General features: G+C 46.8%; 1 protein-coding gene across 1 annotated transcript in view; it reads right to left on the bottom strand.

The window, feature by feature from the left end:
* TRPM2 (transient receptor potential cation channel subfamily M member 2) overlaps positions 1 to 24,897 on the bottom strand; it is a 1,217,227-nt gene that overhangs the window by 1,013,691 nt on the left and 178,639 nt on the right. The window contains exon 7 of the mRNA XM_073558209.1: positions 2,538 to 2,704. Coding sequence (XP_073414310.1) covers positions 2,538 to 2,704 — 167 coding nt within the window. The remainder of the gene's footprint in view (positions 1 to 2,537; positions 2,705 to 24,897) is intronic.

The raw sequence follows: 24,897 nt of genomic DNA, 5'->3' as shown, positions 1-24,897 counted from the left end.
TTGGGATTACAAAATGAATAATGTGAAGTGGATTTTCCTGGGCACATCTAGTACCTGGGTTCAAAGGCTTATTGGGGTGAATATGACTTGGTAGCAGGGCAGGCCTTGCAGTCAATGCATAAGAAAAGAGTTTGGGATTACGAAGTGAATAATGTGAAGAGGATTTTCCAGTGGCCATCCAGTATGTGGCTTGAAAAGCTTATTGGGGTGCATGTATCTTTGGGGCAAGCCAGGCCTTACATTCAATGCAACGTTTTTTCTGGAAGCCCTCCTGGACCCCTCATGAAAGGGGGATTGGCGTGCATCATAATTCTTGGTAGCCCATCCACTCACTGCATAGGCATTAACAGTTTAGGAGACCCACTGTTTAATAATGGCCCTTTAGGAAGATTAATGCCACCTGATGCCTCAGTAAAAATAGGCTCTGTGACTTTAAGAGTCCCTCCTTCATAAATGAAACAAGATGGGTCTGCTTATGTGTCACACACCACATGGCTAGCTAAGGTTGTTAAATGTTACAATGACATTTCCCGGTCAATGCATTTGCATTGGTTGAAAGCAATGTCAAAGCTGAAAAACGCTTCAAAAACGCTGCGTCTGAACATAACCCAAGTGGTGGAGGAACATTTTGGTCTGGGGTTAATTATTTTGCCTTATATACAAGTTATTAACCTGCAAAGGATGTACCTTAACATATTTCCCAGCAAAATCCGTTTTGGTATGTTTTTTGGTGCACCTGTAAAAATGGCATGAAACTCTGACAACATTGTTTAAAGCTGTGAACTAGGAGTCAGAAATGTTTCCAGGGGCGATCCCCATAATGTCCTTGTGTCATTTGAGCAGTGTTTCCATCATTTTAAGACATTTTTAGACCTTAAAAGGACTCCCAGGTGGTGGGATTGCGGTAAAAATGCTCGGGTCCCTCATAGACTTACATTGGGCTCTTTGTTCTGTCCGAGTATCCGAGTATTCCAATTTGCTCGACCCTAGCAATGAGCACACGGGTATTTTAGTGCTTGCTCATCACTAGTGCTGAGTAAATAAACAGAAACAGCAAAGAGAAAAACCCTAGCTGGAATTTCACTGATTGGCTTTAATCCCTTCACCCAGAAGCCTGTTTTCACCTTTCTGACCAGGCCCATTTTTACAATTCTGACCACTGTCACTTTATGAGGTCATAACTCTAGAACGCTTCAATGGATCTCGGTGATTCTGAGAATGTTTTCTCGTGATATATTGTACTTTATGATAATGGTAAAATTTATTTGATATGATTTGCGCTTATTCGTTAGAAAATGGAAATTTGGCGAATATTTTGAAAATTTCACAATTTTCAAAGTTCTATTTTTATGCCCTTAAATCGGAGCGTTATATTGCACAAAATAGGTAATAAATAACATTTCCCACATGTCTACTTTACATCAACACAGTTTTGGAAAGATATTTTTTCTTTTGTTAGGAAGTTATACGAGTTAAAAGTTAACCAGCGATTTCTCATTTTTACAACAAAATTTGCAAAACCATTTTTTTAGGGACCACCTCATATTTGAAGTGACTTTGAGGGGCCAATATGACAGAAAATACCCAAAAATGTCACTATTCTTTAGGTGCTTCACAGGAATTTTTGGAATGTGGAAGAAAAAAATAAACATCTACTTTTCTTTCACAAAAATTTTCCTTTAGACCTATTTTTTTTTCCTTTCGCAAAGGTAACAGGACAAAATGGACCACAAATTTTGTTTTGCAATTTCTCCTGAGCATGCCAATACCCAATATGTGTGGGAAATCTACTGTTTGGGTACACGGCAGGGCTTAGAAGGGAAGGAGCGCTATTTCACTTTTTGAATGAAAAATTTACTGGCATAATTAGCAGACACCACGTCATGTTTGGAGAGCCCCTGATGTGCATAAACAGTGAAAACCCCCAACAACTGACACCATTTTGGAAACTAGACCCCTTATGGAACTTATCTAGATGTGTATTGAGCACGTTGAACCTCCAGGTTCTTCACAGAAGTTTATAAGGTTAAGCCGTGGAAATAAAAAAAATCAGATTTTCACAGATAAATGCTTTTTAACTCAAAATTTTGCATTTTCATAAGGGTAACAAGAGAAATTGCTCCATACTTTGGATTGGGGGGATCCCCGTTGAGTTCCAGTGATTGAGAAGTTATCCCCTTTAACAATAACTTCCGAACTTGAGATAACCCATTTAAACAGGTGGCGCAAGGTAAATTTTATTGAGAATTACACCCAGTATACAGGACTTGTGTACGGTATATACATCACCTAGGTTACATGAACTATTTGCCTGAGCAGTGCAACCCACTGGGAATTTGCTTGGTGGAGAAGATGTCTAATCCGTACCTGAATTCAGAATTGTAATCTATCGCTACAATTTCATTTTTGAGTGAGATCTGTCACCATGTAGCCCTATCGTAACACTCACCACAGGTCAGTATAAATACTATGTTTTTCAGATTGCTTAGAGCAGTACAATCTTGCTGACATTTTTTATTAAATATGTAAATACTTACAGTGGCGGAAATCAGGCTGTTCCGATTATGAACAATTCCCCATGTTGCTATCCCAATAGTGACAATTTTGCTGCTTTTGTTGGTACTTCCCATACAAAAGTCTCTAACTGCTTCACCAACCTGTTTCATTACACCAGCATGGGAACCACCAGTTATAATCCAGGCACCTGTGCAAAAAAACAAGGTTCAACAAATAAATAAATTCTAATTTTTAAACAATATGTAGATTTTAAAGCCTGTATTCTTTATCTCTCTTAAAGCACCACTCCAGCATTTTTTTTGCCCCTGGTCACATATTCATGCTACGGCGTCTTCACAGTTTTTTTGATGCCGCTCCATTCCCACAGCACCATCTTGTGAGAATAGCTTCTGACTAGCCAGATGCTACATCACACGCTCTCAATACAAGTCTATGAAAGGCAGAACAAAGCTCTCACAGAATTGCATTGGAAGTGACTGCTGCACAGCGCCATGAAACACTGGAAATGCAAGCAGGTCACTTTTCGACAAAAACTGACCGGAATGACGCTGGAAACGAATGAAGGTGGCAACAGGTGAGTATAAGATGGGGGAAGGGGACTAACATTTAAAGCATCACTCTAGCGGTGCAATAAAAAAAATTGGAGTGGTGCTTTAATGTTGTTATTCTTTACAACAACATGAGCACCAAGTTTGATATCTAGCTCCAAATCTCTTCAAAGATGTAAAGTTACATGGTTCATTTGGTTGCAAAAAGACTTTTGTCCATCAAGTTTAGCTGATACTGTTGTGAAAGTGGCTGCTGTATAGTAAGAGGTGGCTGTAATCGCTGCATGCACTAGCACTACACAGGACTCTCCTTCTCAATTACTGTACTTCCCTTGGTAAAACAAAATTAGCCTGTACTAACTTACAGTCCCAATGTCATTTCAGCATTGTTGGTGGTGATGCTCTCGGGGCTCCCAAGACACTGTTACGTCATATGAGCCCTGGTGCCAACATCTCTTACAGAAGAAGGTGAGTATAGTCTGTTTTTATTTTACATAGGGGAGTTTAGTAATTAAGACGGTGCTGTCTGAGTAGTGGATAAATCTTTAATAAGATGTTAAAAAAAGGGAAAAAAATTGTAAAACTGACCTCATCCCCTTACGCAAAGGGAATATTTTATTTGAAAAAGCACTATTAAGCCCTTCACCCCGAAAACTGTTTTCATTTTCCTGACCAGGCAAAATTTTACAATTCTGATCACTGTCACTTTATGTGGTTATAACTCTGGAATGCTTCCACAGATCCCGGTGATTCTGAGACTATTTTCTATTGACAAATTGCACTTCATGATAGCGCTAAAATTTGTTCGATATGACTTGCATTTATTTGTGAAAATATTAGAAATTTGGTGAAAATGTTGAAAATGTTGCAATTTTCAAGCTTTTAATTTTTATGCCCTTAAATCAAAGAGTTAATAATCATATTTCCCACATGTCTACTTTACCATGACCGCGTACGGCCAATATGGGTTTTTTCCTTACCGAGAAACCATCTTATGCCCACCCGAACTGGTAGGCAACACCAATTTACCTTTAAAATAACAACACTACACAAAATAATATTTTTGGATAATTTTGGCCACAGCGGCCAGTTTATTAACAAACAAAACATAACCATGTTTAACAATAAATATTAAATATTAATATGTCATATGTAATGACATGAAGGGGAGGGTTCTTGGAGCCCATAAAATCTGGCTTAAAATATTTTGGCAAAAATTGTCCAACGATAACTCCAACCGCCAAGTTACCCCCAGCCGTACACCACCAGCTCAAGGGCACCATAAATCCCGTTCCGGGAAGGCCAACCACCAAACAGCTCCCAGGGTAAAACCCCCGTCCAGAGCCCGTAACCAAAATGCCAGATCACCCACAGAATTTAACTGTCCGGAATTTTACCTAAAATTCCTTTTTACGCTGAATCAGCGTCAACTCCAAGAACCCCACCCCCCGCCACCTGCCACTGTGACAAAGTAACTTTCCCCACAGAATATACCCAGACTACATTGCCCAGGCACCCCATTACGACTCAAACAAACCCCCCACCCCATCCCGCAAAAACGAGGGGGCCCAAAATAAAAGGGGAGGGCGGGTGGGTCTTCCCTCGGCGTTCTCTTCCAGCCAGAATGCGGTTTTCCCGCACTTTCCTCACCCAGTATCATCTGTCCCTCCCCCATACTCCTCCCATCATCTGCCTCACCCAATCCCCTCCCAATCCACCCTTATTTAAAAAAAAACCCTGACCTGCCCAACGCAGTCATGGGGGGCCTCCATCTAGCTGGGCTTACTTCCAGCCCCCTCCTTGACCGCGTACGGCCAATATGGGTTTTTTCCTTACCGAGAAACCATCTTATGCCTACCCGAACTGGTAGGCAACACCAATTTACCTTTAAAATAACAACACTACACAAAATAATATTTTTGGATAATTTTGGCCACAGCGGCCAGTTTATTAACAAACAAAACATAACCATGTTTAACAATAAATATTAAATATTAATATGTCATATGTAATGACATGAAGGGGAGGGTTCTTGGAGCCCATAAAATCTGGCTTAAAATATTTTGGCAAAAATTGTCCAACGATAACTCCAACCGCCAAGTTACCCCCAGCCGTACACCACCAGCTCGAGGGCACCATAAATCCCATTCCGGGAAGGCCAACCACCAAACAGCTCCCAGGGTAAAACCCCCGTCCAGAGCCCGTAACCAAAATGCCAGATCACCCACAGAATTTAACTGTCCGGAATTTTACCTAAAATTCCTTTTTACGCTGAATCAGCGTCAACTCCAAGAACCCCACCCCCGCCACACACGAACAGCCCTGACCACCTCAGGCTCGTGAATGCCCCAACACCGCCACAGCCCTCTCAATTCCTTCTTGCATTGCAAGTGACTACAAATCCATCCCTATCTCATTCAAATGAACCCCATCATTTCTCCAAAAATTACCCACCCCAGCTTCCAATTCGAAATGTCGCACACTTATACCCCCATTCCTTGAAACAAAACTCGACACAGCCCTATTCAACTTCACCCTAGCCCTATTGATACCCTTCACAGATCGGGCAGCTCTCCATGTCAGCCTTGGGACGATATCCGACCATACAGTAACGACCCCAGGAAAAGACGACCACAACCGAAGGAAGTCAAACCGGATATCCCTGATCAACTTCCTAACAGGTCTAACGCCTAAATCATTCCCTCCCAAATGCACCACCAAGATGTCGGGCGCTTTATCCAAACGAGCAAACTTGGCAAACTCAGGTAACGCCCTGCTCCACACCATCCCCTGAAAACCCAACCAACGAATGACGACCAGGTCCCTGTTAAAACCAAGCTGCCTGCCATCCGGCCTCACGTCTGCCCGAAGCGCACCCCAATGAACGAACGAGTGTCCAAGAATCCAAGCCAAGTAGGGTTGCCGACCTGAAATACATAACCACAACAACATCGTTAAATCCCCCCAGTCCGAGCCATGCCGCTCCAATCAATGACGTACATATGTTCGGTAGCAGCCCGAACTCCAAAGACCAATCCGCTTAATCGCGGCCTCCCCATGCCAAGGCTATCTGCCTCAGATGCTGCCCCAATCCTAAAGGAATGTGATCCATACATGCCTGGTGGAAGGCCCAACTCTCCCAAACTCCTTTTTAGCAGCGCAATAAACTGAAAACGAGACAAGAACGCCCCGTCTTCGTGGCACAACAATGGGCCGACCCGACCCGGCCACAAACTCCAATACAATTCCAAACAGTGTTTTGGGCACATCAACGCACCCCCCACGCTCCCCAACACCACACGCTTCCCTTTTCCGAGCTGATCAGTTTTCGAATGCCGAATCCAAAAAGAAACACCTGACGGCCCCAATTCAACATCCTCCGCAAGCAGGCCACCTGCCCTGCCCCTACTGAGCGACACTAGTTCACCCAATCTCATCGCCCCAAAGAACGCCAGAGAAAAAGCTAATTTGAACAATGCCGACTCAAAAGTAGAACAGCAAACCACCTCCAGGACTCCACCTAATCGTTCCAAAATACTAAAAGAGATTGGTCTACGCCTATCAAAAACCCGGTTACACCTCCGAAAACCTTTGAGAGCCTGCTTGACCCGAAAATCCTTCGTCACATCCACCGAACCCTCCAACTTAAAGCCAAAAGCAAGGCCAGCCATAAATTTGTTAACCCTTGAAACAGACCACCGCAGTTCCTCTGCCCTAGCAACCAAAAACAAAACCCCCGACGTCTTCTCCTCTACAGACCCCAAACCTCCCCAATGGGACTCCCAACTCCGCCATATTTTCCATGATGCCTCGTACGACGCCCAAGTCTGGCTTGTAACAGACTCCCGAATTAACCTTCCTGCTCCTCCGTAACAATCCGCCACAAGTGAGAAGGGCATTCCGTTCCGGAAATCTCCGCGCCTGGTGCCAGCTCCCGAAACCGCTCCCACTGTAAACAAGACAAAGCATCCGCTATAGAATTTTGCACTCCCAGCACATGCACAGCCGAAATCCACGCATTCAACGCCAGACACCGCAAAACGAATTCTCTCATGAGCTTAACAACCGGGGGGGAAGAGGCGGACAAAGTGTTGATTACTGACACCACACTCATATTGTCACAGTGAAACCTAACTCTGCGGTTCTCAAACATTTCACCCCATATTAATACCGCCACGACAATGGGGAACAACTCCAACAATGCCAGATTTTTCGTGAAGCCTCTCTGCCGCCACCAATCCGGCCAGCTACCAACGCTCCAACGCCCCTTACAAAAAGCCCCGTAACCAACGCCACCTGCCGCGTCCGTATAGATTTCGCAATCAAAATTATTCAATATCTCTTGTTGAATCAGAGATCTACCATTGTAAGTCTCCAAAAATCGCTGCCACACCGCCAAATCATCCCGGTGCTCCTTTTTTAACCGGATAAAGTGGTGCGCCGACCGAGCTCCCGCCGTCGCGCCCGACAACCGTCGGCAAAAAATCCGGCCCATGGGCATAATCCTGCAGGCAAAGTTCAACCTGCCTAGAAGTGACTGTAATTCTTTTAACGTCACTTTACGCAATCTCATGATTCGCCGCACCTCCAGCCTCAGCAACGACAATTTGTCCTCCGGTAACCGACACTCCATTTTTTCAGAGTCAATCAGTATACCCAAAAAACTTAAGACCGTGCAAGGACCCTCCATCTTATCTCTCGCCAATGTTACCCCAAAAAACGTATTCTGACACAAAACCGAATCCGGTGGGCCTATGAACAAGAAATCGTCCAAATAATGAATCACGGACGAAACACCAGCAACGTCCTTAACCGCCCATTCCAAAAAAGTACTGAACGTCTCAAACAGTGAACATGAAATTGCACAACCCATTGGCAAACATCTATCCAAATAATAACCTCCGTTCCAAAAACATCCCAACAAGGGGATGCTATCCGGGTGTACCGGTAGCAGCCTGAAGGCAGACTCAATGTCAGTTTTTGCCAACAAGGCCCCCTTACCGTACCTGCAAACCCATTGCACCGCCGTGTCAAAGGAGGTATAAACAACCGAACATAACTCCTGATCAATGCCGTCATTTACCGACAACCCCTTTGGGTAAGACAGATGCTGAATCAACCTGAATTTATTCGGTTCCTTCTTGGGAACAACCCCCAATGGGGAAACAACCATTCCTTCCACAGGAACCTCAGTAAATGGACCTGCCATCCTACCCAATTCAACTTCTTTCAGTATTTTTGCACTCACCACCTCAGAATGCAGTTCAGCCGACCTCAAATTCTTAACCGAAAAGGGGACCGTATGGCTAGGAGAAGGGATTATAAAACCATCCGCAAAACCATCCCGTATCACACCAGCCTTTTCTTGATCAGGGTACCTACTTAGAAAGGGGGCCATCTTTTGAAGCCGCACCGGTGTCTCCCCCTTGACCAGCCGCCACTGCTGGCTTCCCCCTTGTTTTCCTAAAACATTTGGATGCTCCATGCGAACTACCGTTGCAATGGGAGCAAACATGCTTAAACTTGCAGGTACTGCCATACTTGCATTGACCGTCGTTAAACTGCCAGCACGCTCCTGATTTCTCTTTTCCCCCTGACGCCCCTTGACTGCCGCTCCCTTGTGCGGCCTGCTGATTGCCACTCCCTCCGCCACCAAGAAAGGGCTGCCCATACCTAACCGGTGCCATCACCTTTAACCAAAGCCCGATATCCTTTTGGTCCCACCGAATCTCCGGCCGCACCGCCTTCCGCTGCCTAAATTGCTCATCATAACGCAGCCATGCCTGACCCCCATACGTACGGTGAGCCTCCCCAATCGCATCCAGATAGCAAAACAAGCCAGAACAATTGCCCGGAGACCTCTCTCCAATCACACTCACCAATATCGCAAACGCCTGCAGCCAATTGACAAATGTCTGCGGGATCAACCGCCATCTCCGCTTTTCGTCCTCCTCCTTCTTACTATCGTCCTTCTTTCCCTTATCCAAATTAAACTTTTCCAATGGAAGAAGGGAGAAAATCTCCACAAACTCATCCCGCCAGATCTTCTCTTTCACTTCTTTCTTCAAATGTGCACCCAAAGGCCCCTCAAAACACACATATACCTCCCCTTTCGCTCGGTCATCCAATCTCACCGAATCCCCTTTTTCCGTTTCTGTCTGGACCGACACAGATATACCCGCCACTGGTATTTGGCCGCCTCCAACCGGCCTCCTTGCCTCGCTCGCCACGTGCGCCCCTGCCCCCATCCCCGGGATCCATGCCCCCGCTGGCGACACTGCGGACACGGGTACTCCCCCTGCAGCTGCTCGCACCCCTCCCACAGGCCCCAATGCGTCCCCCGCCAAGGCTGGGCCATGCCCCGCCCCCGAGATCCCCGCTCCCGCTGGTGACATCCCAGACCCGCACGCCATCCCACTTTGCAGCCTCTCCAACATTTGCGACATGCTAAGCAAAAGATCCCGCAGGCCGGGCGCCTCCGCTCCATTCGCTCCCCCCATCCCTCTCACGCCCGATTCAAACCCCCGACTCACACCCGCTACATCAGATACAGCCCCTATGGGCGACAGACAAAACATGGACTCATACTCACCAAGCTGCGCGGGTGCTGTGTCCCCGCCAGCTGGACATCCGGAATCCTGCCGCTCTCCATCCTGCCGTTGCTCGCTGTTGGAGTCAGAATCTTCCGTGCCGCTTGGCTGCCCCAGGACGCGCCCCTTGCCTCCTCGTCACCAGGGGGGACCGGAGCGCCCGCAGCACCACGCACCCCCGACCCCAACCCTGATCTCGAGCGAGTTCGCCCGCGAGACCCAGGCAGGTTTGCCTGGTCCGATCCACGACCCCTGCCAGACAGCACGTCCTTGCTGCCCGCCGCTCCCCCCGCAATCTGTTGAGTGCCAGGGCCTGGCAGCAGGGCATCCCATTCCTGCTGCCCGCCCGCCGAAGTCCTCCTCCTCGTGGTCCTCCTTGCAGGGCCCCCCCCACGGCCTCCACTAGGGGTGCCCGCTGCGCCGCTGCTCCCGGCGTCCCCGACACCGTCTGTGCCGGCCGCCGCTGTCCTCCCGGCCTGCACCGCCGCTGGTCCATCCCTCGACGAATCTTCCCTCCTCCCGGGAGCGCCGCGGGCCCGAGCCACTGCCCGCCGCGCTGCGACAGGCCGCACTTCCGGTACGACCCTCACTTCCTGCCCAGGCCGCACCGTGGTGACCCGCCGCCTCTGAGCGCCAGCCGGCCGGCTGGGCGGATTCCTGCTGGAGCAGGGGCAGCGTGGAGAAGCCGCGCCGCTGCACCCAGCCTCCGCAGGGTCCCCGGAGGGGCTCCGGAGCCTGCGCCTGCCGCGCGTAGCTACCTCCGGGGAAAGTCTCTCTGGGGGCAGCGTCCTTCTCCTGCCCGCGCTCTCCTGGGTCCCGGCCTCACGAAGCAGCGAGGACAGCTGCGCCTGGAGCCAGCCTCCCCTCCTGGACCTCGCCACGTCCTGCAGCCTGCCTACGAGCGCCTCCACCGACTCCATCAAGACCGGACGGCGAAGTGTGGGATCAGGATCCTCTGGTAGGTCTTCCCTCGGCGTTCTCTTCCAGCCAGAATGCGGTTTTCCCGCACTTTCCTCACCCCAGTATCATCTGTCCCTCCCCCATACTCCTCCCATCATCTGCCTCACCCAATCCCCTCCCAATCCACCCTTATTTAAAAAAAAACCCTGACCTGCCCAACGCAGTCATGGGGGGCCTCCATCTAGCTGGGCTTACTTCCAGCCCCCTCCTTTAGCACAATTTTTAAAACATATTTTTTTGTTAGGAAGTTATAAGGGTTAAAAGTTCCAACAAAATTTACAAAACCATTTTTTAGGGACCACATCACATTTGAAGTGACTTTGAGGGGCTTACATGGCAGAAAATACCCAAAAGTTACACTGTTCTAAAATCTGCCCTTATGAAGGTGTTCAAAACTTTAATTTAGAACCAAGTTTTCTTATTTTCGCAAGGGTAACAGGAAAAGATGGACCCCAAAATGTCATGTGCAATTTCTCCTGAGAACGTAAATACCCCATATGTGGGGAAAAAACACTGTTTCGACATACTGCAAAGCTCGGAAGGGAAGGAGCACCATTTCACTTTTTCAATGAAAAATTTGATGGAATAATTAGCGGATGCCATGTTGCATTTGAAAAGCCCCTGATGTGCCTAAACAGTGGAAAAGGCTTACAATTGACACCATTTTGGAAACTGGACCCTTCAGGGAACTTACCCAGATGTGAGGTGAGCACGATGAACCCCCAGGTGCTTCACAGAAATTGATAACGTTAAGCCGTAAAAATAAAAAAACACTTATTTCACACAAAAAAAATTTTTTAGACCCAAATTTTGCATTTTTGCAAGGGTAATGTCACAGCTTTACCGTGAAAGATATGAGCCAGAAGACCGCAGCATATGATTTCTATTACTCCTGCACTGTTAAAAAGCACTTCACCTTCATATTAAATGGTGCAAGTTTCTTTTCGCAGTGCAGGTGTTAATCTACTCAATTGAGAGCTCATGGAAGATTTCTTGCATTAAGGCTCTCAGCTATTCACTGTTAGCCACTCCCATCTCCTATATAATCTGGGCCCTGGCAAGAACTCATTGTCAGAGTATCTTCATTGCTCCATGGTTGGAGATGGTGGTTGTTGTTTGAAAAGGCGTTTGGTGGATTTATCTGAGACTGTTGCTAGGTTTTGGGTGTATGCTAATTCCTACTTTGGTTTTACCCCATCATCCACTCCCTGGTGTCTTCCTCTGTTGCTTGTGTGAGTACATTTGTATGATTGGTATTTTCCTTTTTCCCTGTTTGTATTACCTTGTTAGTCTGGTTTGTGTATTATGATAGACTATTACTCCCTTCTTCCCTGGGTGGGAGAAGGGTACAAAATGAGGATGGATTCAGGAGCTAAGACAAGGTGCGTGGCCTCAGTATCTTCACCATCAGAAGTAAGCTGGGTAACAGGGCAAGCTAGGGCACCCCTAGCATTAGAGACAGGGAAGGAGCTCTTGGTTCTGGGACACCTGACAACAGAGTCGTGACAGGTAACAGGAGAAATGTCCCCATACAACTTGTTTTGAAATTTCTCCTGAGTACGCTAATACCCTATATGTGGGGTATAACTACTGTTTTGGCACACGGCAGGGTTCAGAAGGGTCAGAGCCCATTTGACTTATTACTATTATTATTATTATTCATTTTTATAGTGTCATTTATTCCATGGCGCTTTACATGTGAAAAAGGGGCATAAAAAGACAAGTACAATAAACATGAGCTGTACAAGTCACTTACAAGTGCAAAAGGAGAGAGGACCCTGCCCATGAGAGCTCACAGTCTAGAGGGGATGGGTGAGAATACACTAGGAGAGCTGGTCGTGCGGCGGTTCAGTAGACTGAGGATCACTGCAGGTTGTAGGCTTTCCGGAAGAGGTGAGTCTTCATTTTCCTTTTGAAGGTTTCCGTGGTAGGTGAAAGTCTGAAGAGTTGTGGTAGACAGTTCCAGAGTATGGGGGAAGCACGGGAGAAGTCTTGTATGCGGTTGTAGGATGAAGAAATAAGAGGGGAGTAGATAAGGAGATCTTGAGAGGATCAAAGGTTGCGTGTAGGTAAATACCAGGAGACCATGTCACAGATGTATGGAGGAGCAGGTTCTGGATGGCTTTGTAAGTCATAGTTAGGGTTTTGAGCTAGAGTCTCTGGACAATAGGAAGCCAGTGAAGGGCTTGGCAGAGAGGAGAGGCTGGGGAATAATGGGGAGACCGGTGGATTAGTCAGGCAGCAGAGTTTAGGATAGAATGGAGTGGTGAAAGAGTGCTGGAGGGGAGGCCAGAGAGTAGTGTGGCACCCCTGAGGGTTCAGTCGCCACAGAGGTACTGCACCTCCTTCTGAGGTGTAGTATCCCACTTCCCAGGTAAGATGGTAACACGTGACCAGACTCCAGCACCTACATCAAGCACAGACACCTTAGAACAGCAGAGCACCCTTTATGGCAGCTGCTTTGGTTCATGAAGGGTGCTGGGTGGAGCTTAGAAACACTAGAGGGGAAAGCTGACTGAAGTTAGTCAGTTCCCCGCAGGGGGAAGCAGGGAGAAGACTTCTCTGCAGTCGGAGTTCCCCTACGGGGGAAGGAGGGAAAGGATGTAGATGCAGCAGCCTCCTGTGAGCTGGAGCTGCTAGCAAGGAATGAGAAGGAAAGAAGGATCAGTTGTTCAGAAGGAAGATAGATAAGAACGGAACGTGAGGAGGAGAGAGACTAGGGACTAGGGCTAGTGCAGAGCCCTTTCCTAAGTTCATTGCACCAAGGCCGGGCGACGGTATCCGAGGCTGTGTGTGATACTAATGATCCTGCAGCAGAAACCGGAGGAATAGAAGTTGTGACCACTTTATTCCCACCTAAGACTCGAAGACACAGCAGCAATGTGTGTGAGCCGGGACATGATGGTATGGAGTCCCCGAAGTAGGCTACAGCTGCCTGTCATACAAGTGGAGTCATAAGTAACATCAAGAAGGAGGAACTTGAGTGTAATTCAGAACTACAAGTACTTCAGATTAGCACTAGAATGGAGACGGTCAGAAAAGGCACATTTGGAAGGGAGTGCTGGAAGGGTTATTCCATCTGCCTGGGAGTTGGCTGAGCCCCTGACATGGAGACTGCGACACTGAGGTGCGCACCTGTCTGTGCCAGAAAGATGAGTAAAAGAATTGGAACTGCACTCAGCTGTGTCATTGCCTTCTTCCTGCACAAACCTACTCAGCACTGTTACATCTCTGTGCCTAACACTACACCATCTACCTCAACATCTAGTATAACTGCCCTGGGACTACTGCTCTACCTGTGGAGAGCTATTACATCTTTGCTGCACCACACCAGCCATCCCAGAGGTTCGGCACTGCAGCGATGGTCTTATCTGATCAGAAACCACAGGTGGCATCACAAACTAACTACCTATAAACTTTATTCAATTCCACCTATTCTACATGGACAACCAGGGCCATGGACCGGGTCACTGCCAAAGTGACACTTCCCCTTTAAGTCACCAGCCCGGTACTGAGTGTCACGCCGCTCCTCACACCGCCGTGGCCGCCGCTGGCCTCGCCGCTACCTCCCGACCCCCGACATTCTTACCCATCCTTGGCGTCCCTGCACGCTCCCGCTCTGCCTCCTGCTTCCTCTCCTGCTCCCCGACGGGCACGCGGCCATGCTGTGTTTAGCAGTGCATGCGCACTCCATTCTCCCTGAGGGCGGTCGCTCCTGTCACTCTGCTCTGTGCCCCTGGAGGACCCTGACCTGGAAGTTCCATGCACATTCTCCTTATCAGGCCGCCTCTTCCTCCTGGCGGTGCCTGATTGTCATTTGTACTTCACAATTGATCCTGGCCCCACATCCCTCTGCGCTTGTCCCTGCCTGCAGCTCCTATTGCCTGTTCCTGAATCTCATCTTCCCTCTCCGTTTTCCTCTCTCCTAGTGCCTGCCTGCCCATGGTTCCGTCTCGTCCTGTTCCTGTGTCTTGGCCGTGTCTTCCAGCCCACGTCTCTGCCTTGCTGTCTTTTCCGTATTGCTGCCGTGCCTGCCTGCATTCCAGTCCTGCCCGTCTCCCGTGTTCCTGCCCTGTTGGTCCACCGCCAGCCTCTCCGGTCTCCCGCTGTGACTCTTGACTCCGTCCTCTGGGTACCAGCTGCCGTGGTGATAGTCTCTCTTGGGCCTGCCCCTAACATTCCCTGTATAGGGGGTGGTCCACCAGGTCAGCTCGCCTGAGGGAGGTTCGCTGCCATGGTCCAGCGGGTCCACCCCAGGAGTTCCACCAAAGTTCTCACACCGAGTAATTTCCCACACCTGCCCTGGGGGCGATCCAGTAGGAGGTTGCAATAGTCGAGGCGGGAGATGATGAGGGCATGCACAAGCGTTTTTGCAGTCTCTTGGTCAACACACTGACAGCTCAGCACGCCCCTGTACCAGATTGGATGGCCAAGCTGTCAATGAAAGTGCTGACAGCTTCAGCATGCCCCTGTGCCGGATTGGACGGCCGAGCTGTCAGTAAACTGGATCCAAGACATACTGAGGGGTGGAACTGTGAGAGTACCCCCTCTTCTAGGGGGGCCACCTTACCCCCAGGCTTCCCAGGAAATTTTAGATGGAAGGCCCTGACTAACCAATCGGCCTTCACATCTCAAGCAGAGACCCAGGATTTCTCCTCTGATCCGTATCCCCCCAGTGGATGAGATACTGGAGGGAATTGCGGACACTCCGAGAATCCACAACCCTCTGAATCCCTTACCCCAGTCCACCGTTTACTAAAAGTGGAGGAGGCAGAGATGAGGGAGACAATGCAGAAGGGACATACTCCTATAATAGGGATTTATGGAATACATTAGGGATGCGAAGGGATAGAGGAAGCTTTAATCTAAATGCCACAGGATTGACCACCTCTGTGATCTCATATGGACCAATAAACTTTGGACCCAACTTCGCCAATGGCACTTTAAGTTTAATGTTCCTAGAGGACAACCAAACCTTATCTCCCATCTTAAAAATAGAACCCACCGAATGTCTTCTATCGACCTTTCGTTTTTGGCTAATCTGAGCGGTCCCAGTATTCTTCTGAACCTCCCTCCAGACATCCCCAAGTTTCTGTACGGTGACCTCCACCCCAGGGCATTCAGAACAAATCCTGGAAAGTTCACCAAAATGGGGCTGAAAACTATAATTACAGAACAACGGTGAACTTAGGTAGATTGATTTACTTGATTGTTAATAGCAAACTCAGCAAGAGGTAAAAACGAAGACCAGTCCTTCTGTTAAGTTGCCACAATGCACCTTAAAATTTGTTCCAAAGATTGATTTGTCCTCTTAAGGCCCTGTCACACTAAGCGATATCACTAGCAATATCGCTATAACGTCACTGGTTTTTGTGACGTTATAGCAATATCGCTAGTGATATCGCTATGTCTGATACTTACCTCCGATCGGCTCCCCCGCTGGTTATCGCTGATCGCGCGAGAACGTCCTGGACCGCTTCTCGTCGTCAGCTTCCTGCTGGCGCCGACGAGCGACGCGTGGATGCAGGTGGGAGGACGTCAAGATCGCCTCGTCTGACAGGTAAGTAGCAACCCCCGACCCCTGCTATGTCGCTGGTGAGATCTGCCTGTGTGGCAGCTCACTAGCGACCACTTAGCGATGCATCAGCGATCCTGACTGGGTCGTATCGCAGGTCGGGATCGCTGGTGCATCGCTAAGTGTGACAGTACCTTTAATCTGACCATTGATTACAGGGTGATAAACATGTGAAAATGGCAAGTCAATCCCAAGTTTACTGCAAAAGGTTCTCCAAAATTTTGAGACAAATTGCACTCCCCAATCAGACACAATGTTCAGAGGGATCCCATGTAGCCTTACAATATGAGAAATAAACAACCTGGAGAGTGTCTCTGCATTAGGCAATCCTGACAAAGGAACAAAATGAGCTTGTTTGCTAAATCGATCAACTACTCCCCAAATAGCAGTTTTCCCATTAGTCAGAGGCAAATCTCTAATGAAATTCATTGACAAATGAGTCAAGGGTCTTTCTGGAATTGGTAATGGAGCCAATTCCCCAGCCAGCCAGCTTTGACTGACTTTGGCACGTACGCAGACTTCACAAGCAGATCCAAAATCTTTAATATCATTAAGCATGGACGGCCACCAAAAAAGTCTAGCAACGGCTTTCTGTGTAGCAGTAACCCCAGGATGACCATTTAAAACAGAATCATGAAATTCCTGTAGCACCCACAATCTTAGTTATGCAGGCACAAATAATTTGGACCCTGGGGAAGTGGAAGGGGCCAATGACGAATCTCCACTTCCAATACTGTGATTACCATAGATACCTCAATACCCTGAGGAAAAATGGAGGATGGAAGGTTCTGGAGGAGAAATGGAATCAAGACTATGAGACAATGCATCAGCTTTCACATTCTTAGACCCTGGTGTTATGATTGAGTCACCATAGGAGGCAAAAACAGAAATGCTAGCTAAGTCCAGAAAACCAGAGAGGTTGGCAGCTATCGGATTGCAGACCCCTGATCCTATCCACAACAACTAACAGTAGCCGTGGGGAGTTCCTACGATGCCCTAGACCCCTCGATCACAGCCGGAGAATTAAATAGGCCTAAAGAAAGAAAGGGGAAATCTAAACTGCCCCAGAGCAGACCCCAAAGCAATAGGCAGTCCCCAACATATAATGACGGTGAAGCAAGATGAAAACACTAACACAGACAGAAAGATAGACTGAGCAAAGACGGGGCCCAAGCTAACTAGATAGGAAAGGACAGGAAGGCTGCTGTCTGCAATCCGTGAAAAACCCTATGAAAATAAGAGCCAACAGACTGACAGTGAAAAAGGCCCTGAAGACGCTAGGCTTCAAAAAAACTATGTCAGTACTCAGGAATATTCTGAAGACAGAGCATCCGGCAAAAGGAGATTCAGCTCACCCCAGCAGGGAATGGCAGAATCCAGAAAAGCAAGGAAAACAAAAACAAAACATAAATGCTAACAGGCAAAGCAGAAAACTTAGCTTTAGAGGAGCAGGAATCAGACTGGTGTCCTAGAAGTCCACAGAGAAATCACCCGCAGGGCAGAAGGGCGTCGGCAGCCTTATTCCAGTCCGTGACTCCACTCAGCCAGTCATCCTCATTAGGCTCAGGTGCCTGATAATCAGGCTCATTACCTTCCTTTACCAGAATAGGGAGTTCACCAGACCTCAGTGACGAAGGGGAAAATGAACTCACAACAGTACCTCCCCCTTGAGGAGGGGTCACCGAACCCTCAACCACGCCACCAGGGCGAACAGGGTGAGCCCGATGAAAGGCACGCACCAATCTTTTGGCATGAATATCAGAGGCAGAGACCCAGGAATTATCCTCCTGACCATAACCCTTCCACTTAACCAAATACTGGAGTCTCCGTCTAGCCAGACGGGAATCCAGTATTTTCTCTACCTCATATTCCATGTTACCTTCAACCAATACAGGGTCTGGAGGTGCCACCCCAGGAACAAATGGTTCAACAAACCTCTTCAACAAGGACTTATGGAACACATTATGGATTTTAAATGTGACAGGAAGAGCCAAACGAAAAGAGACCGGATTAATAATCTCCAAAATCTTGTAAGGTCCAATAAATCTAGGCTTAAACTTAGGAGAAGCCACCTTCATAGCAATATTTTTTGATGATAACCACACCATATCACCAATCTTAAACTGGGGACCAATGGTCCTATGTCGATTGGAAAACTGCTGGGCCTTTTCCTGGGAGAGAGATAATTTATCCACCACTTGGTCCCAGATCTGGTGCATTCTCTCCACCACAGTGTCAACACCTGGGCAGGCAGAAGGCTCCACCTGCCCTGAAGAAAATTGAGGATGAAACCCAAAGTTACAAAAAAAAGGTGACATCAAAGTGGCAGAACTAGCTGTATTATTTAAAGCAAATTCGGCCAAGGGCAAAAATGAAACCTTATCATCCTGATCAGCGGAAATAAAACATCTCAAATACGACTCCAAGGTCTGGTTTGTTCTCTCTGTCTGCCCATTGGTCTGAGGGTGAAAAGCAGAGGAGAAGGACAACTGAATTCCCAGCTTGGAACAGAAGGTCCTCCAAAATCTAGACACAAACTGGACTCCTCTGTCAGATACAATGTTCTCAGGAATCCCGTGTAAGCGAACCACCTGTTGCAAAAACAGGGGCACCAACTCAGAGGAAGATGGCAACTTAGGGAGTGGTACAAGATGAACCATCTTAGAGAACCTATCACAAATCACCCAAATAACAGTCATTCTTTGAGAGACCGGCATATCAGAGATGAAATCCATTGAAATATGGGTCCATGGCCTCCTGGGGACCGGCAAAGGCATCAACAACCCACTAGAGCGAGAACAAGATTTAGACCGGGAGCAAGTCCCACAGGACTGCACAAAATTCCTGACATCATGAGACAAGGTGGGCCAACAAAAAGAGCGACTCACCAGATCTCTAGTACCAAAAATACCCGGATGACCAGCCAATGCAGAGCAATGAACTTCAGACATCACTCTCTTCTTCCACTGGTCAGGAACATACAACTTTCCACTGGGACAACGCTCAGGTTTGTCCTCCTGGAACTCTTGCAGAGCAAGTCTCAAATTGGGCGAGATGGCAGAAAGAACTACCACTTCGCCTAAGATGGTAGCAGGCTTGGTTACCACAGGAGAATCAGCAAAGAAACTCCTAGAGATGGCGTCTGCCTTGACATTATTAGTTCCAGGAAGAAAAGAGACCACAAAATCAAAACATGTAAAAAACAAGGCCCACCTAGCCTGTCTAGGGTTCAAGCGTTTGGCCGACTCCAGGTAAATCAAATTCTTGTGGTCAGTGAGGACCACGACTTGGTGTTTAGCTCCCTCCAACCAATGTCTCCACTCCTCAAATGCCCATTTCATGGCTAACAGTTCCCGATTCCCCACATCATAGTTACGTTCAGATGGAGAGAACTTTCGGGAAAAGAAAGCACAGGGATTCATTTTAGATGTTACAGGATCCTTTGAGACATCAGGTTGCCGCAAAACCAGGGTGGAGGTAAATCTTCGCTTCAGCTCCTGAAAGGAAGCAACAGCCTCCGGAGACCAATTCAACACATCAGCACCCTTTTTAGTCATATCAGTCAATGGCTTGGCAATACTAGAAAATTTTGCTATAAATTTCCGATAAAAATTAGCAAAACCCAAAAACTTCTGGAGGGCCTTCAAAGAAGTGGGCTGAACCCAATCATAAATGGCCTGTACCTTGGCCGGGTCCATTTCAATAGTTGACGGAGACAAAATAAATCCCAAAAATGAAATCCTCTGTACTCCAAAAAGGCATTTCGATCCTTTGACATACAGGGAATTCTCCCTCAAGATCCGGAACACAGTCCGAATATGTTCCACATGAGAATCCCAATCCTTGGAGAAGATCAAAATATCATCCAGATAGATAATCAAAAATTTATCGACAAAGTCTCGGAAAATATCGTTCATGAAGCACTGGAAGACAGAAGGGGCATTAGTGAGCCCAAAAGGCATCACCAGGTACTCAAAATGTCCCTCCGGAGTATTAAACGCCGTCTTCCATTCATCCCCCTGCTTAATGCGGATAAGATTATACGCCCCCTGAGGTCAAGCTTGGTAAACCAGCAAGCACCTCTAACTCTAGAGAATATATCCGAAATCAGGGGTAACGGATACTGATATTTAATAGTAATTTTATTGAGGGCACGATAATCAATACAAGGCCTTAAAGAACCATCCTTTTTGGCCACAAAAAAAAAAAAACGGCACCTAAGGGTGAAGAGGATGGTCTAATATGACCCTTCTCCAACACCTCTTTAATATAGGACCGCATAGCCTCGTGCTCGGGTACAGATAAATTGAAGAGCCGACCCTTGGGAAATTTACACCCCGGGCTTTGTTCAATTGCACAGTCATAACTCCTATGAGGAGGCAAGGACGCAGACTCATTCTCACTAAATACATCATAAAAGTCCGCCAAATAGTCAGGAACATCATGCGACTGAGGAGAGGTGGAAAAAACCGGAGCCTCACTAAAGGCACACCAACAACCCCAACTCACCACTGACACAGATTTCCAATCCAAAACTGGTTTATGAATTTGCAACCAGGGAAACCCCAGAACAACGGCATCATGCAGACCATGCAACACCAAAAATCTGCAATTTTCTTGCAGGTCTGGGGCGACCCGCATGACCACCTGGGTCCAAAACTGAGGTTTATTTTTAGCCAAAGGAGTAGCATCAATCCCCCTCAAAGGGATAGGCGTCTGCAGAGGTGTCATCGGAAATCCACAACGTTTAGCAAAATCCAAGTCCATTAGGTTTAGCGCTGCTCCCGAATCCACAAAAGCCTTGGCGGAAAATGTGGACAGGGAGCAGATCAGAGTAATTGCCAGAAGAAACTTAGGTTGAACACCACCAACAGAAAACGTGTGTGCAAAGCATTTCTCTCGTTTAGGACATACAGAAATAATATGCGAGGCATCTCCACAGAAAAAACACAGCTTATTACGCCTTCTGAACTCTTGATGTTGCGCCTTAGACAAGACTCTATCACATTGCATAGGTTCAGACGTCTGTTCAACCGGTGGCAACACCTCTCATGCAATCCTGCGTTCACGTAAACGCCGATCAACCTGAATGGCTAATGACATAGAATCGTCCAGACTAGAGGGAACAGGAAATCCCACCAAAGTATCTTTTACGGCTTCTGACAAACCCTTCCGAAAGAGAGCAGCCAAGGCATTATCATTCCAGGTAGTAAGGACCGCCCACTTTCGGAACTTTTGACAGTACAATTCTGCAGAATCTCGACCCTGGTTCAGTGCCAACAGGGTCTTTTCAGCCTGATCAATAGCATTAGGTTCGTCATACAACAACCCCAAAGCTTGAAAGAATGCGTTCACATTAGTCAGAATAGGATCATCTGGTTTCAAAGAAAACGCCCAATCCTGGGGATCGCCACGCAGCAAAGAGATGACAATTTTAACCTGCTGCGCGGAGCTCCCTGACGAGTTAGGCTTCAAGGCAAAAAATAATTTACAATTATTTTTGAAACTCAAAAATTTAGATCGATCCCCAAAAAATACATCAGGTGTAGGGATCTTTGGTTCAACAGCATGCGACCGAGCAAGGTAGGCGGAAATTCTCCGTACTTCCGCAGCGAGCTGCTCCACACGATCAGACAATTGCTTTATCTTCATTGAGAGAAAAAAAATTCCCCCTACGGCCTCAGAGATATCGAGGAAAGAATATACACACACTTTTTTTTTTTTTTCCTTTTTAAACACAATTCTTTCCTGCTATTGAGTACCCTAGGATCTGCGGTATGGCGGGTGATTCTGTTATGATTGAGTCACCATAGGAGGCAAAAACAGAAATGCTAGCTAAGTCCAGAAAACCAGAGGTTGGCAGCTATCGGATTGCAGACCCCTGATCCTATCCACAACAACTAACAGTAGCCGTGGGGAGTTCCTACGATGCCCTAGACCCCTCGATCACAGCCGGAGAATTAAATAGGCCTAAAGAAAGAAAGGGGAAATCTAAACTGCCCCAGAGCAGACCCCAAAGCAATAGGCAGCCCCCAACATATAATGACGGTGAAGCAAGATGAAAACACTAACACAGACAGAAAGATAGACTGAGCAAAGATGGGGCCCAAGCTAACTAGATAGGAAAGGACAGGAAGGCTGCTGTCTGCAATCCGTGAAAAACCCTATGAAAATAAGAGCCAACAGACTGACAGTGAAAAAGGCCCTGAAGATGCTAGGCTTCAAAAAAGCTATGTCAGTACTCAGGAATATTCTGAAGACAGAGCAACAGGCAAAAGGAGATTCAGCTCACCCCATCAGGGAATGTCAGAATCCAGAAAAGCAAGGAAAACAAAAACAAAACACAAATGCTAACAGGCAAAGCAGAAAACTTAGCTTTAGAGGAGCAGGAATCAGACTGGTGTCCTAGAAGTCCGCAGAGAAATCACCCGCAGGGCAGAAGGGCGTCGGCAGCCTTATATCCAGTCCGTGACTCCACTCAGCCAGTCATCCTCATTAGGCTCAGGTGCCTGATAATCAGGCTCATTACCTTCCTTTACCAGAATAGGGAGTTCACCAGACCTCAGTGATGAAGGGGAAAATGAACTCACAACACCCTGGCCTGAATGTAATAAAAATTAAACCGAGAGAAAAACAAGGACCATCTGGCCTGTCTAGGAGTTAACTTTTTAGCCAATTCAATGTAATCAGTGATCACCGTGACTGGATTAACCGCCCCTCCAAAAAATGCATCCAGTCCTCAAACGCCAATTTGACAGCAAGTAACTCCCAATTCCCAACATCATAATTTCTCTCCGCAGGTGAAAATTTTTTAGGACAAAAAGCACATGGATGCAGGTTAGTCAGAGTTTTGGGCCCCTGCGATAAGACTGCCGCCACTCCGATCTCCGAAGCATCCGCCTCCACAATGAACGGCTCTTGGAAATCAGGTTGGAACAGAATGAGTGAGGACATAATACACTCTTTTAATCTTTCAAAAGCCCTGATAGCACTGGCGATCAAACCTTGAGATTCACCCCCTTACGTGTGAGGTCAGTAAGTGGTTTAGCAATCTGCGAGAACCCCTTGATAAATTTTCTATAATAGTTGGCAAATCCCCAAAAAAGCCTCAAGCTTTAAGATCATGAGGTTGATTCCAACCAATTATGGCCTGCACCTTCCCAGGGTCCATCTTAAATCCTTATGCTGAAAAGATAAACCCCACGAAAAAGATCTCGTGGGCAGAAAAAACACATTTCTCTAATTTAGCAAATAAAGAGTTCTCCCTCAATCTCTGTAACACAACAAGGACATGTTCCTGGTGAGTGTCCAAATCTGGTAAGAAAATCAGAATGTCATCAAGGTAAATCACAACATATCTTCCAATGCAATCAGAGAAAATATCATTCATAAAATTTTGAAATATAGCATGTGCTTTAGATAATCCAAAAGGAATGTCAAGGTTTTCAAAAAGACTCACAAATGTTAAAAACGCACTTTTACATTCATCACCCTTCCGGATGCGTATCAAATTGTAAGTCCCTCTAAGGTCAAGTTTAAAAAACACCGTGGCCCCCTAAAGCTGATTATATAGGTCAGAGATCAGTGGAAGTAGTTAAATATTTTTAACCGTGATCTTGTTTAGTTCTCAGATATCAAGGCAAGAACGGACATCCCCATCTTTCTTTTCAACAAAGAAAAATCCAGCAACTATAGGGGAGAAAGAGGGATGGATATGACCCTTCCGTAAACTTTCCTTAATATATTCTTTCATGGAGGTCCTTTCAGGCCCCGACAAATTGTAAAACTATGTTGCGGCGCACTAGCTAATGGGGCTACAACTTTTTCCTCTATGACAACAGGAGAAACATTACAGATAAAATTCAAGCTGAACTGTCAATACCCTTAAGTTGTTTATGTTTTGGAATGCACGTGCAGCCTGCAATATGTGGTCCGCACGATATAGGCCATGCATGCACGCCTCAATAAACATAGGCAAAATATGAAAAATGGGTTTCCACAACATAGCATTTCAAAACACTTCTTAACTGTACATCAGAAAGATTATAAATAGTGATGAGCGAGCACTAAAATGCTTGGGTGCTCGTTGCTCAGGTCAAGCAAACTGCAATACTCGGGTACTCTAGCCGAGCAACGAGCCCAATGTAACTGTATGGGAAAACCGAGTATTTTTACCGCGACCCCCAGGGGTCTTTTTAAAGTCTAAAAATGTCTGAAAATGATGGAAACAGTGTTCAAATGACATGGGAACATCATGATGAAGACCCCTGGAAGCATTTCTGACTTCCTGGTCACAGCTGTGAACAATGTTGTCCGAGTCTTATGCCATTTTTACAGGCGCACAATAAAATATACAAAAATAAAACCAATATGTTAAGGAACATCCTTTCCAGGGTAATGACTTTTAAATAATTCAAAATGAATAACCCAAAACAAAAATGTTCCTCCACCACTTGGGCACATGTAGCATTTTTGATGCGTTTTTCAACTTAACCTTTGCTTTCAACCAAGACAGATGCATTCACTAGGAAATGTCAATTTAACAGTTTACAACCTTATTTGGACATGTGGTGTGTGACACATCATCATACACATCCTGTTTCATTTATGAAGGAGGGACTCTGAAAGTCACAAAGTCGTTTTTTATAGGGCCAGCAGTCGGCCCTCTCTATTCATAGAGAGCCATCAACCGAATATGCTTTTTGTT

This window comes from Dendrobates tinctorius, unplaced genomic scaffold (assembly GCF_039654945.1).
Source record: "Dendrobates tinctorius isolate UK_male_01 unplaced genomic scaffold, ASM3965494v1 ptg000254l, whole genome shotgun sequence".
Taxonomy (NCBI): Eukaryota; Metazoa; Chordata; class Amphibia; order Anura; family Dendrobatidae; genus Dendrobates; species Dendrobates tinctorius.
Note: the sequence above shows the minus strand (reverse complement) of the source record. Positions and strands in the feature narration are given on the sequence as shown.